We start from the raw sequence: 14,804 nt of genomic DNA on the forward strand, positions 1-14,804 counted from the left end.
TCATTTTGCACAATACACCAGGTTAAGACCAATAGAACAAGGAAATGTTCAGTATAAAATAGGTGATTCTAGAAGAGCTGATATATCTGTGAAAGCTTTCATTTACGCAGGAAATGGTATACCAAGTAGTAGTTAGTCACATTCTTCTAAACATGTGATTTTTTAAGATATTTGTCCATTCTTTCAAGAAGCTTTCTCAGGTTTCTCACTATGAGGTGAGGAAGCTATTTGGATGAGTGACTAAACTTTTTTTAAATTAAATAACAAGTCCACTTGAAAGTTTCTAACTGCTACTAGCTATACTCTATCAGAGTTGGGTCACTTTGAAAACCAAATTTGTGTACCTACAGGCTACAGTGTTGGAAATCTAGCCCTGCTTATTATAATTTACATTATAAAGTAAATCTTAAAATATATACTATATACAACATTTAATAAATATATATAAATAATCTAATAATGTAAGTAAATTTATGGAGATGGCTCATCTAGGTTTTTATGGGTAATCACACATAACAGCCGTATGCATTTAACTATTTAATTAAAAATCCTATAAGTGGAAATGGCTAAGGTTTTAAGGAAATTTTGCACATACAATTGTGAAAAAATTATTACACATTATTTTTGGCTAGTAGGATTGTATTCTTGTTTACTTCCTAGACATATACAGGTTATAGGAAAACTAACATAAGAGAAGTATGCAGGCTACAATTGCTGACATTACCTTCTGAAGCAGTTGGCTGCCATGCTGAGCCCCTTTATTCAATACTTTTAGTCACTTACCCAGAACAAGTGTGCAAATATAGAGTTCTGACTTTACTCTGACTTTTCTAATCTGCATTTCTTTTGGGTCAGTGACTCAGAAAGTTTTTGCAGCCAGAAATTCAGTACATGATTGAGGTCACAGATGGCGGCCCCCTTATTGTCAGATGACATATACTGTATACTTTTAAAGAAATATACTAGCCCAAGGATGGAAAAAAGTGTAATATTACTACTAATATTTTCCATGCTATTTTGGAAGCTGAAGGAGAGAAGTTCTGCTGTAAATATGCCTTTTACTGTTCCAAATAAAAACCATATCAATAATACTGCATTCCATTTTTTAAAAAAGAAAAGCAAAATTATTGCTGCCAACAGACACCAAAAAAGTTAAAAAGTAATATTAAGTCCAATGTGATTTTCAAGTTTTAATGATGTGTGAAAAGTGCTTAAAAAAGCTGTTAAAAGCTGAAAATTTGGTTAAAAAAACATGCAGTCCCCTGTCCCCCCACCCCACAGTCCACTTTATTGGTGTTGACATCATGACATTGCACTGGCTTTGCAGAGTGGTGATTATAAAAACACAATGCTCCCCTATAAATGTCTTCAACCAATAATGTGTCTGTAAATAAGCACATACAGCAAGAATTACATTTTAAATCTGCTCATTTCAATTTTGTTCCTCTATAGCAGCCCAGATGAGGAGATTCATCCTTATTCTTCTAGGTATAGGAAGCACAAAGTAAATTAGGCAAGCTTCTGGGCCAAGAGTCAGTTTCAGCTACTTCAAAAGAGAAATTCAGCACAGCCTCATGGGCCAGATGCCATGTAATTATGAAATATTACTTCTAATACATATTGACTAATTATGGTCACACCTTCAGTCTTACTATTTCCTGCCTTTTATTAGTTTCTCTTCAAGTTCTCAGTCTGGGCTTGCATGTAGAAAGTGGGAGTACAGAATTACTCTTTCAATTCCAATGACCTCTCATGGATAGGCTCTTTAGTATCCCACCTTGTTGCATAACTAAAGCTTGTACAACATGGTGTTTCATTATAACATATTTGTTGTGATCTGCTACACAAAGTGATTTACCTCCATTCCTATTTTTCAAATGCATAACAATAAATAGCCTATGGGACTTAGAACAAAGTACATCACCAACGAAAAAGTAAATTAAACGTAAAATAGCTATTTGTGTTTATCTATTCCAATATACCTTATGTTCATATAGGAAAACCTATATTTCTGTATTCATTCCATAAATTGCTTTCAAGGATGTTTTCATAAAATCAAATCAATAGAAAAAGTGCATCCCATATCTTAATGCATTTCTTGAACATAAATTCACTTCCTAACGAAGGGATGCTACTGACAAGATTGATACTATATCAATTTTATCGTAAATATGGGTGTCAGTTGTTTAAACAGGGAAGCACTTTCATTGTTTGTCCTAGGAATTATTTTCCATAGATACCTAAGTGTTGCAATCATTAAGAGATTATTCACACTGATGTGATAATGCAGTAACCAGACATAATTAAAACTTGTGAATCACATCAAACTTAATATGTTTCTGATGCCTGTTTATACCATAGGACTTATGCTGAGTTTTTATATGTCCACTTAAACTACACCATACATACCCTTTGTTGCAGGATTACAACCATGTCTCCTCCATACACTATTAAGGGAGCCAAAGGATGCCCAAAATGTTTGAAAGCTCAGCAGCATCCCAGATAAAGCAAGAACATTCAATGCATACAGTCTACATTTGACCCAGCATAAAATTTAAGTGTATGTCTAGTTGATACCAGGGGCGGACTGACCATTTGGAAACTCATGCACTGCCCGAGGGCCCGGGGTCAGTAGGGGGCCCCATGAGATACCCCTGGTACCTTTTTCATAGGCTTTTTTGAGTTTGGGCAAGGACACAGGGGCCCCATGATCCCCTATTGCCCGGGGGCCCCATGAGTTGTCAGTCCGCCCCTGGTTGATACTTTTTTGTTTTGTTTTAGATAGAGTGGGAAAGGATACATATTTTGCAAGGTTATACTGCTCATCAGGTCTCCATTGGAGAGATTTTCCTCACTTCCTGTGCTGTGACAACAGTTACACCAGAACTGAAGAAAACATTTCCTGAGCACAGCATACAAAAATAAAAATGCTTTAGTTTAATTCATTAATTAATTTTATATTAAAGTAGGCTAGGGCGAGAACTAATATATGCTTTTTTATTGCTGTCTGTATCTCTGTGAGAAGATTGTCACCAGAACAGAAAATATGGGAACTCTCTACTGAAGACCCAGAGAGCAATAAAAATCTTTTAGGGGTTCTACCCTTCCTTACTCTATCCAAAATTAAATGACAATGGGCGTGGCTGGACTTACATTTACCAGGCTTCTGTTATGTTCTCTGCTACAGTGGTAAACAAATTACCTTCATTCATAACTGTGGATAATACAGAAATGTATTCATCTGGGTCTTCATCACTTAGAATCACGTGACAGTCTTTTTCCAATGGAAATATTTCATAAAACCCTTCTGGGGATTCCACACCACAGAGCAGGAGAACCACTCTGTGCGATGGTTGTAGAAGATGAAAGAAATACGCACATTGGTTTCTGCAGAGGGTTTCCAGAAGATAACTTGTCAGTATTAACAGTTTACACTGATAATTGGACTGGCTGAGATGTTCCAGCATTTCCTCTGATTCACAGTCCAAATTACAAAGAAATACTGCATCTGTGTTTAAATGTGTTTTCAGTAGTTTCTTTAGATATGCGGCCCATTCTTCTCCGTTCTTCTCAAAAATCACTAAAAGCTCTTTAGTAGTCTCTGTAAAATAAAATTTGAAATTTAAACCATTGATATGTTGTGTTCTGCTAGCAATATATGGCTAAAATCTTTTACTCTCTACCACTATATTTGTATGTTGGTGCATACTCATTGTTTTGCAATACCTCTTAATGTGGAAGTAAACTCTTCTTGTATACTTTTATCAACAGATAAGCTTATGATAAAGGTGCATGTTTAGGATATATTCGCTCTTTTTGAGAGTCGGTGTATGCTCTCTGAAGGAACAGCATACCTGTGCCATTCCTTCAGAACACTGTGCCATGGCCCAGGACTCCTGGAGTGATGGCATCACGGCTCAGCCAGTCAGACAGCCAGAACTTGCGAACCTGGAAGGAAGACCAGGTAAAGACGGACGCCTCTGCAGCGGAGCATTGCATACTAGCACATTATGACATCACCTTGCAGGGGATTTTTAGGGGAATTTTTTTTTTGTGCTGTGTGGTTTACTACCACTTTAATATTGAATACATTAAATATATATAAATAAAATTTACATAATTTGAAGGATTATAGAGAAGAATTTCAATTATTGTAAAAAAGGCTACCATGACAGAATAGACAGGTATTGAGAGCTATTGTACATGAATTAACAAATTTCACTAAGGCAGGTGCCATGGTTATTTTGAGAGCTCTGTGGTAAACCATACCTGGTGCAGGGTTCAGTGCTGGAAATTAAAAGCAAACAGAAGAAGGAAGGAATCGTGGCCCTTTAAGGGTGTCACAGTGTGTATATCTAAAATAAAACATTAGAAAAACCAAAAAGAAAAGTAGAGAATGGCATGAATCCAAATTTGAAATATAATAAGGGATTTAGTTAAAGAAAAAAAGCTTTGGGCTTTCCTAAACAAATCACTGAATAAATAAAACCCATTTATTAATTAAATGGTTAAAAACAATTAAAAGGAAGAAAACATTCTCATGGTCTTGTCAGCCCCAATTCCTGTGGGCTGTGACATAGTTTATAAGATCATATGGAGTGGTATACATGCTGAATGTGTGTTTCTTAAGGTATGCTTAGTATACATCTCTTGGGATATAGTGGTGACATAGATATATGCCACATCCTACCTGGGCTGCTTGAATAAATTGGTTAAAAAAATGATGCTTTAATATGAGGTAAAGTTTAAAGTATGAGTGTTTGGGATTGAAAAGATAATGAGAGAGTTTTCTTACTTTAAATTGTTTTTAACATGGAAGACCCAATGTATTATTCATGTACACTTCTAATTAATAAAGTTTTTCTAGGGTTTTTTTTGTAGGTTAGTTTATGTATTCAGTGATTTGTCTGAGAATGCACTTTTTTAATTTAAAAACCTTAGTAATAAAATTTAAAGTGACACAGCAAAAACAAATCAGTGTCTGACACCTCATTTGAGGTGGCACATAAGCAGCTTTCAAACAGTAGTTCTGAAACACTCCATGAGAAAATACTAGTAAAAACAAGCAGAGTGTACTAGTTACACCACTGATATACAGTGTTGTGGAATGTAGATGTTCTGTTTAGACTAAGCGAGCGCTTACTTATCAAAATTGAAATACCCATCTCAACTAGGCTCCTGGCACAGAGGGCCTGATTCATAACAGAATTGATTGCATTCAGATTATCTCAGCTCTGATTATGAGAACTATGAGAATATCATAATTTGATCCGTTAATTTTCTGGAGTCAGGATCAGAGGATACAATCTAAGTTCATTATTTATATCTGTAAGACCCAGTTATCAGCTGTTAAGATGCAAAATAACATCCGACAGAGATAGATGGATTATACATCTGCACATTTTTGGATGCTGAAATCCACTGCAGTTCTCTCTTTGGCCCAGCTAATGGAAGATAGCACTCCTGCTGCTGCATAGGACAGTAAGCCACAGGAATAGAGAGAGAGAGAGATGGACTCTCACTGGCCACTGTACTTTTTCCCCACCCACTGGCTCCATGACTGACAAAAAAGTGCCTCCAGCATAGGACCGGTGGCCATCTTGGGGTGGACCACAGCCTCGGGCTTTAATCCCACTCACAGCATCTGGCATGGATTGAAATGTCATAATGAGGCTAAAGTGGCTATGCTGTGAAAAGAGAGAGCTACAAGTGGACTGGTGACCAGAGTGTGTTGTGCTGCTGTACAGAGCAGAAATAAAACTGAAGAGACCAGGCAGCTGCTGCCATGAGAATGCTGTGCTGCTTTACAGGTGCTGCAGGGATGATTGAGCTGAGCAAAATGCTTTGTGACCAGAGATACAGAGGGGTAGACTGAGCTGTAGAGCTTTGTGCATAGAGCTGCATATTGGGGCAAAAATGATTGACTCCAGAGGAGAGACAGACTGGCTGCAGGGAGCTTCTATGGCAGAACAATATAAGGCAGAGCCACAACTAATAGCCTGAATCCTGGAGGAGATGTAGAGATCCCAAGAAGGAGCAGATCTCAAATCCAGCTAACACTGGATTGAGAGGGAATCCCTGTGTGCGTGGCCTGACCTCTTACCTGGCCTTCAGGGGACAAATGTTGACCAGCATTTGTGATGACAGGTCTCTAGACCACCAACATTTCTTGATTTAGCTGCCTTTTAAAGTCCTTGCAGCCACCAAAGAATGGTCTAGGACCTTTTCAGAGCATCTTATTCTCCAGCTTGGGATTTTAACTATTCTATATACAGTAAATAACTCTTCAACAGGAGGCCCAGGCCTCAATGTCAGCAGACTGCATTTGGGCCCCACTAGCCAGTGGCATAGCTATGGTCTTAAAATTGTAGACAGGCCACATACTTGACTCTTTATATCTAAATAATCATGCTTGGGCTTGAAACTACTGTTACAGTCACTGTTGTATTATTGCTGTTACAAGCCCCTTTTCTTGCAGGTCTTACTGTTATGTTTTGAACAAAGTTTACTTTACGCTAAGGGGAGTCAGTGAATTTGGAATTAGTCAGGGTGGTCACCACTGACAGTAAAAAGGACCCATCTATCCAGAGAAGCCTTAAGTGGTACCACTTCATACGCATGTGATATAACTCTCCTTCCCCTATCAGAACCATCAATAACTGTGTAAAAAAATGAGCACATGAGGGCTGTAAGAATCTTATGTTCAGATATCACAAGGCACATCATCAGTAATAGGCAAACCATTTATTCACCACCATAGCACAAAATTGAAGTTTTGCAGCAACAGAGGATACCTTCCTCAGGCTGGTAGTGACAACAAACACAAATTCATAGAAAATTTAAATAGAAAGACCAACCACACACTATATCAGCTAGTTCCAGGACCTCCCCGTAATACAGTACCAATCAATTTATAAACCAGCTTCAAAATCAAAAGCTACATAACATATTTTTCATAGAGGCCACTAATAGAGGGTAAATTGATCTTACTAACACACCCTAAACCACCTCTCAGAACTACACGCTCTCAAAAATCCAGGGCTCTGAGACGATTATAGATCCAGCCAGCATCCCTGTGGTCATGACAACCTGTCAGGCAACAGGAAACTGGAACCAGAAATGCACCGTGATCTCATGGTTGAACTAGATGGACTTTTGTCTTTTTTCAGCCAGACTAGCTATGTAACTATGTGAATGTTTTTATTGAATATGTTTTATAGCAAAAAGTAAAAAATATAGTTTTTTCAAAATTTACAGTCTTTTTTCATTTATATAATAAAAAATAAAAACCCAGTGGTGAGCAAATACCACCAAAAGAAAGCTCTATTTGTGTGAAAAAAAATGATATATATATAAATTTCATTTGGTTACAGTGTTGTATGCCCACTCAATTGCCAGTTAAATTAGAGCAGTGCCGAATAGCTAAAAATGGCCTGGTCATGAAATGTTCTGGAGCTGAAGTGGGTATGTAAAGCACAGCTTTTTCCATTTGAACACAGTCATGTTCATACACATGCATTTGAATGAAAAGTAAACTGTTTAGGAAGAAAAGGCTGTGTTTTACTTTCTTTATAATAAAATACCTTTTTGTGTAAAATTCAAATACAATTAAAATTAAAATAATTCAAAATTATCACCAAATACAATTATAAAATGTCCAATTCAAATGTGTCCAACAAAATGTGTCCAACAAAATCCAAAAGTCCAAATTCCAGACTTCCATCCAGTAAGAAGGATAATAATCCTAATTTTTTTTAGCGAAAAACCTCAAAACAAAGAAATAAACTATAGTGCACGTATCTATTTATTTTTTTACTTTCTTTACCTGCAATCCAAATGCACCACATTAGGATCTGCGACATTCAAAGAAACGCAACATAAAGTGAAAAAGCAAAATGAAGCCTATGCAATTGATCTGCATATAGTATTACGTTCTGAGGTTATATACATATTTGGGAATCACTTAAACATCTTCAATTTCGTTACTCCAAAACTATCATCGGGAGTCTGGCCTCCACTTTTTGATAATTGAATGGTTATGTGAAACTGGTCTTTCTACTCAAGACAAATTTCATTCTATAGTTTCATACTGTTTCTGAGTCAATTTAAGGGTTTAACATGTTAACCAGAATTTTCTCTTGTGTGCTAATTCTGGCATGAAGACATTAGCTGGTTTGGAATAAAAGCAACAATTATCTCCTCATACATTGGAAAACATGAAAACATATTTATTAGGTTGAACAAGTATAATAAGTTTCTACAAATCCTCACACAAGAAGAGAGTTTGGGTTAAACAATGTTTTCAAATAATATTGCAGCCAAATTTTTTTGTCAGTTTTAACTTTTTCTCAATAAAGGTAGGAGCTACAAGGCTTAAGACTGAAATTGCTATTTCTCATTTCTTCCTATGTGGTACTGCTGTAAAAATACATCTGAGAAATGGTGCATTCAGACATAAAAGAATAATATGTCATTTTGTCAGTTTCAAAATACTGTCAGGAGATCTCCAAACATCATCCAAACCACTGTTCTTTATTAAAAAGAAAAACAAATGTAGCCTTTCTGCCAATTTCTGGAAGAAAAAAATCCTAAACTTTTTTGTGTTTCAAACTGAATTTGACTCAATTCTCAACTTTAAATTTAGATATCCATACAAGCTGATTTGTATAAACCTTATTGTTGGTATTGCATTTAGCAACCAGTCATATGTTTCCTTTTAGCTAAAAGAAAAACAATATTGAAATTGTATATCCTATTCTAGGATCTAGAACTATCCTAGTGTACTATCCGTTCCCTTCACCATTGTTCTCCCCTTTCCTTCTATATCCCCTACCATTGACTTCAAATCATCCAACAACCTCTTTAAACAAATGCAGCCAATGCAAGCTCCAGCAAGTCTACAGTCATCTTCTTAAATCAATGGAGAGATTACAACACCAAGTGCCTGGGCTTGCACATACGTAAGCAGTACTAAACGAAGACCATAGCAGCATTTTCTCAGGGGAAGAACATTTTTCATCCCTGCTAGTCTTTGTTCATTTATCCTAACAAGAATGTTATCATAGCTTTTTTTTTATATATAACGATCCATTTACCTGTGTGATCATAACTCATGAAGGGGGGCCCTAACATAGTCCTCATTAACCACATGCCGCCCAGCCACTGTATAAATACGGCAGCAGGGCGGCACGGCTGGGCAAAACCACGTTTTAAAACGCGTGTTTTGTAAACAGGTAGGGGGCATGCGCGAGGCGTGCCACTGCCCTACCTGTCCCTCCGATCACAGCCGCGGATGTCAGTTGCCGGGTCACAGCCGGTCGTTACTGGCTATGTCCTGGCGATCGGCGGCAATTGCTGACAGAGAGCACAGCTGCAGTAGCTCCAGGACAAGCTGATCAGGACAGAAGAGTTTCTCTCTCCCGATCAGCAGTGTCCCATGCAGTACACATCCCCGCCCCCTAGTAAAACACTCCCCTCACACAGTTAACCCTTTCCCTGAAAAATAAACTTAACCCCTTCCTCCCAAGTGCCATTAGTACAGTGTCAGTGTTTTTTTTTTGCACTGATCACTGTATTGGTGTCACTGGGGATGTCAGTGACCCCAAGTCAGTACCCCGCAATGTCAGAATATCCGCCGCAGTCCCGCCATAAGTCGCTGATCTCCGCCATAAGTCACTGATCGCCGCCTTTATTAGTATAAAAAAATTAAAATCCCAGTATCTTTCCCGCCATTTGTAAACGCTATAACTTTCACGTAAACCAATTAATTTACACGTATTGTTTTTTTTTTTAGCAAAGACATGTCGCAGAATGCATTTTGGCATAAATTTATGACTAAATTTGATTTTTAAATTTTTTTTTACTGTCCAAAATATTGTTTTTGTTCCTCAAAATTGTCAGCTTTTATTTTTATAGCGCAAAAAATAAAAACCGCACAGGCGATCAAATACCACCGAAAGAAAGCTCAATTTGTGGAAAAAAAAGGATGTAAATTTCATTTATGTACCGTATTGCATGATCGCGCAATTGTCCGTTAAACTAGCGCAGTGCTGTATAGCAAAAAAATGGCGTAAATTGCAGTATCTATACCATAGTTTGTAGACGCTATAACTTTCACACAAAGCAATCAATATACACTTATTGGGATTTTTTTTACCAAAAACATGTAGCAGAATACATTTTGGCCTAAATTTATAACCAACTTTGAGTTTACTCTTTTTTTTTACAGCTGAAAGTAAAACATATTGTTTTTCTTCAAAATTTTTGGCATTTTTTTGTTTATAGCGTGAAAAATAAAAAGCGCACAGGTGATCAAATACCACCAAAAGAAAGCTCTATTTGTGTGAAAAAAAGGACGTAAATTTCGTTTGGGTGCAGCATTGCATGACAGCGCAATTATCAGTGAATTATAGTAGCAAAAAGAGGCCTGGTCATTAAGGGGGGTAAATCCTCTGGAGGTCAAGTGGTTAAGTTTAAAAACTTGTACACCAAAAAATGTAAATAAAATTGCTCATAAACCATTATCTTTTCCCTTGTTATTACAATTGCCAGATCTGGATATTGCATAAGAAAGCAGCTATTTGCTAGTTGCACAAGCAGAGGAGAAACTAAGCTTGAACTTTTATAATTAACATTTACAGAATGTTAGTGATGTGTTAGAACTTTAACTTTTTGATCAACACTTTTCATCCATCAATCAAACTAAAAATGGAATACTCAAACACACACATCAACTTCCTAGACACCACAGTATACATCAGGGATGATGCGCTTCACACCTAAATATACAGGAAACCCACTGACAGATGCAACTACCTCCACAGTTCTAGCTTCCACCCCCAACACACAAAACGTGCCATCATACGCAGTCAGGCCATTAGATACCACCGAATATGTTCTGACCCAAGAGACAGAGATACACATCTCGGGACACTAGCAGACTCCTTCCATAAGAAAGGTTACAAGGACAAAACTATCAACACCAGCATAAATACAGCCTTGAGAACCCGAAGAGAAAATCTTCTTCAGTACAAAGAGAAAAAAAACAAACAACCGTGTACCTCTAGTAACCACAAACAACCCGGCACTAGAAGGAATAAGAAAAATAATCAAAAATTTACAACCTATTATAACAGAGGATGGAACTGTAAAAGAAATATTCCAGAAATCCCCAATACTAGCTTTCAGACAACCCCCCAACCTCAGAAATAAACTAATCAGTAGGAAACTTCCTTCTGATTATGAGGTCACAAATAATGGAAGTGAACCCTGCAAGAAAAAACGCTGCAAACTGTGCAACCAAATCAAAAAGTGTCAGACACTCAAAAGGGATCTTCAGTATCTCCGGATCATACAGCTGCACCTCCAGTAATGTTGTGTACCTTATCCAGTGCAGAAAATGTAGCAAAGGATCCTATGTTGGCGAAACAGGACAGAAGTTGCAAACAAGGATGAATTTGCACAGACATACCACCTGTGGGACACCATTTCGCACAACCAGACCACATTATGGAAGATCTCAATGTTTTAGTTCTTAAAGCAAATTTCAAATCCATTCAGGAAAGAAAAACATTTGCACTAAGAATGATAATTCTATTTGACACAAGAGATAAGGGCCTTAATTTGGACATGGGACTCCTCAATCATTATCCAACCCCCCCTCCCGTCTTTGCTCTGCTGTGTCTTATCTCTAGGCTAACCTTAGGCTTGTGTTTCTTTCTGCTTTTTTTTTTTTTCTCATCCCCCACATCTCTTCTAAGATTCTGCTAAAACATTGTAATAGTACTGCTTGGACCTTGAAGAAGGGGACATACCCCGAAAGCTTGTCCTCAAAATTTTATGTTAGTGCAAATAAAAAAAGTATCACGTCAGTACTCAATTGTTTCAACTTTAACTCTAAAATTTTTAAAAAAGTTTATGTACTATGTAAATAGAAAATGCATTGATTGGCATTTAAACAATGGGCTAGTGTGGCAGCGCTTTAAAATAAAAAAATATCAGCAATAAATCAACACAACTATGACACACCTGTCACCACTGTTTTCCTTTGATGAAAGAAAAGCTATAAATTGTAGTAAAAAAACAAAGCAGCAGTGATGCCGAAGACTAAATTGTAATTGTAATTGCTCCTACGCACTCCATGTAACAGAGTGAAACATTTCAATACTTGTGCAACATCACATTCATAATTAATGTTATAACTTTAATTACTTCATTAAAATACAGATTTGTAATTTAGCTTTAATGTTGAAAATAATTCAGATCTGCTAGCTATGCAAATGAAATATTTAATTCAGCTCACTCAGTCATCTGTGTATTACGCATGTTTGTGCTACCACGTAATGTTTAAAATGAACCTCTGGGAGAAAGAAAATATTGAAGTGATATTAAAGTTTTTTTTGGCCGAAAAATGGTAAACCTATCTGTTCTGTGCAACAATATTCAGTTTTGGATAACCCTAACTTGTAATTAAAGGCTACTATGTTCTTTCAGGATCCAGCAGAAGTACAAGATACTATAGGCATTATTAGAATAAAAAACTAGGGCTTTTTTCACGATAAAGCCAATACACAGACTATCATGGCCTAACATTAATTCCTAGTGCTATAGAATGCAAACGAATGCATAAAATAATATTGTAAATTTTTCTGCATAAAGGAGCTCAGCAATGTTGCATATGTTACACCGCAGGCAAGGACCACAAATGCAGATACAAATTTAATCTAAACTCTACAGATCATGTGCCAACTTACTGAATTATAAAAGGAATTGTATTACACCATTTGATCATATACATCTTTTATAGTCCTTTATCAGGGGTCACTTGGGTTTTGATGCAGTGATTTGCTATGTACAAGGCAATAGGGTGTAAATATACACTGCAGACTGCCCCAAACCACAAACAATTTCTACAGGCAGAAAACAGCTTAAACCCTCCCGACCCTTTAAGGGTTCCAGAAGCTGGGAGGTGGGGCGGGGTTTAGGGTCATGTGACAGCCGTGACACGCCGTCACGGCGGTCACATGATCGGGAAAGGTCCCGATCGAAAGAGGAGTTCGGGACCTTTCCGGGAGTACCGGACATGTGTGCTGGGAGCGCACATGGCGTGCGCTCTTGGCGCATATTTTTTTTTCATAGAACGCAAATGTGCGGCCGCTTGGCATCTAGGCCCAGACGCTGGGAGGCCGCACATTTGCGTTCGGCTGGCATGAAAAGGTTAATAAATGTACAGATCTTCAATGCACAGTAGAGAGATGTTCCGTTTGTCTGTGTCAAACTCTAGTATATTATACTGAAAATGCCATTGACTTTAAATTCACTAGTGAGCAATGATTCTATTAAAGTGGTTTTTCTCTGTGCAGTTTCCCCTCCACCAAATATTCACCTAAGCCACCGTCTTGATCCAGCGATGTGCACTGGAGTTGTAGCTATCCCAGGACTCTCTCTCCTCACTGGCTGAGACAGAAGCAGGAACCATTGGCTCCCACTGCTGTCAATCACAGCCAGTGAGCCAATGAGAAGAGAGAGGGGGTGGGGCTGAGCCGTGGCTTCGTGTGTGAATGAACACCTGGAGCAGCAGGTGCCCCCATAGCAAGCTGCTTGCTGTGGGGCAGCTGACAGTAGGGAAGGGCCAGGAGTGCCGGTAGGGACCTGAGAAGAGAAGGAACCTGGCTGCTCTGTGCAAAACCACTGCACACAGCAGGTAAGTATAGACATGTTTGTTATTTTTTCTTAAAAAAAATAAGCCTTTAGAATCACTTTAAGCTATCACAGTACAAAACTATACTGGGCAATCACAGCATTACCTGACAAGAAGGAAGTAATATATGAAAGTTAACATTTGCTGTGTGTCGTGGGATGACTATTGAGAGATTTAGAAAAGCTATATTAGATATAAGTATATTTAGAAATGCTATATTGGGGTTTGTATAAGTTCCTTAGAAGATGAGTGTTACCAGCCTTAGGTGTAGGCTTCCATTTTTTTCACTGTACTCAAACAAATACCTCAAGAATCTGATTGCCTGCAAATGATAGTGCTACCACATTTCCTTTTATTTATTTTCTTTATATTTATGTATTTTATATTAGTCACTGCTTTTCTCAGAATTTTGAAGTTTTGAGTTAAAGGTCAAATTTCATGACTCTCCTGCAATAGATGTTTAATTTTTGGTAGGTGGTTTTTAAGGATCATCAGCTTCTATTGGGTGGATGTTGCAGCTTTTGTAATTACAAAACTGGGATTGCTTTAGGTGGCTATAATAAACAAAGATCTACTTATTTACAGAACAGCTGAAGATGGAATGTCAGTGGAATGTTACTGACAGTGGCGTGCATTCCAGGACCCGCCCTAGCACACAGCATACCCCTCCTCTAAACTGTGTGGCAGGGGCGGACTGACAACTCATGGGGCCCCCGGGCAATAGGGGATCATGGGGCCCCTGTGTCCTTGCCCACACTCAAAAAAGCCTATAAAAAAGGTAGCAGGGGCATTTCATGGGGCCCCCTACTGTCCCCGGGCCCTCGGGCAGTGCCTGAGTGCTCGAATGGTCAGTCTGCCCCTGCTGTGTGGATTTATCTGCCATTGTGATAGTAATAGAAATTATTTTCAATTGGAATGTAAGTCCAAGCACATATAATGTTATGATAATTGGTAACATTATTATGACCAGCTTTATATTTACAATATTCGGTTAATTTCACTAATCATTTTATATTATCATCATGGATTTTTTCTTTCTTTTTAGGTCATATATTTATCACACATTATTTAGTTTTATCACCATTACAGCACCCCAATATCTACT

The 14,804-nt window shown here is 37.8% G+C and overlaps 1 protein-coding gene across 1 annotated transcript in view; it reads right to left on the bottom strand.

Moving 5' to 3' along the window:
* Positions 1-3,911, bottom strand: part of BANK1 (B cell scaffold protein with ankyrin repeats 1) — a 325,822-nt gene extending 321,911 nt beyond the window's left edge. Inside the window, exons 1-2 of the mRNA XM_089680587.1 lie at positions 3,855-3,911; positions 3,203-3,599 (exon numbers count right to left, since the gene is read on the bottom strand). Coding sequence (XP_089536713.1) covers positions 3,203-3,599; positions 3,855-3,911 — 454 coding nt within the window. The remainder of the gene's footprint in view (positions 1-3,202; positions 3,600-3,854) is intronic.
* Positions 3,912-14,804: the final 10,893 nt, after the last annotated feature.

The sequence above is a fragment of the Staurois parvus genome, unplaced genomic scaffold (genome assembly GCF_062004578.1).
Source record: "Staurois parvus isolate SC_StPar_1 unplaced genomic scaffold, SC_StPar_1.0 ptg000244l, whole genome shotgun sequence".
In the NCBI taxonomy this organism is placed as follows: domain Eukaryota; kingdom Metazoa; phylum Chordata; class Amphibia; order Anura; family Ranidae; genus Staurois; species Staurois parvus.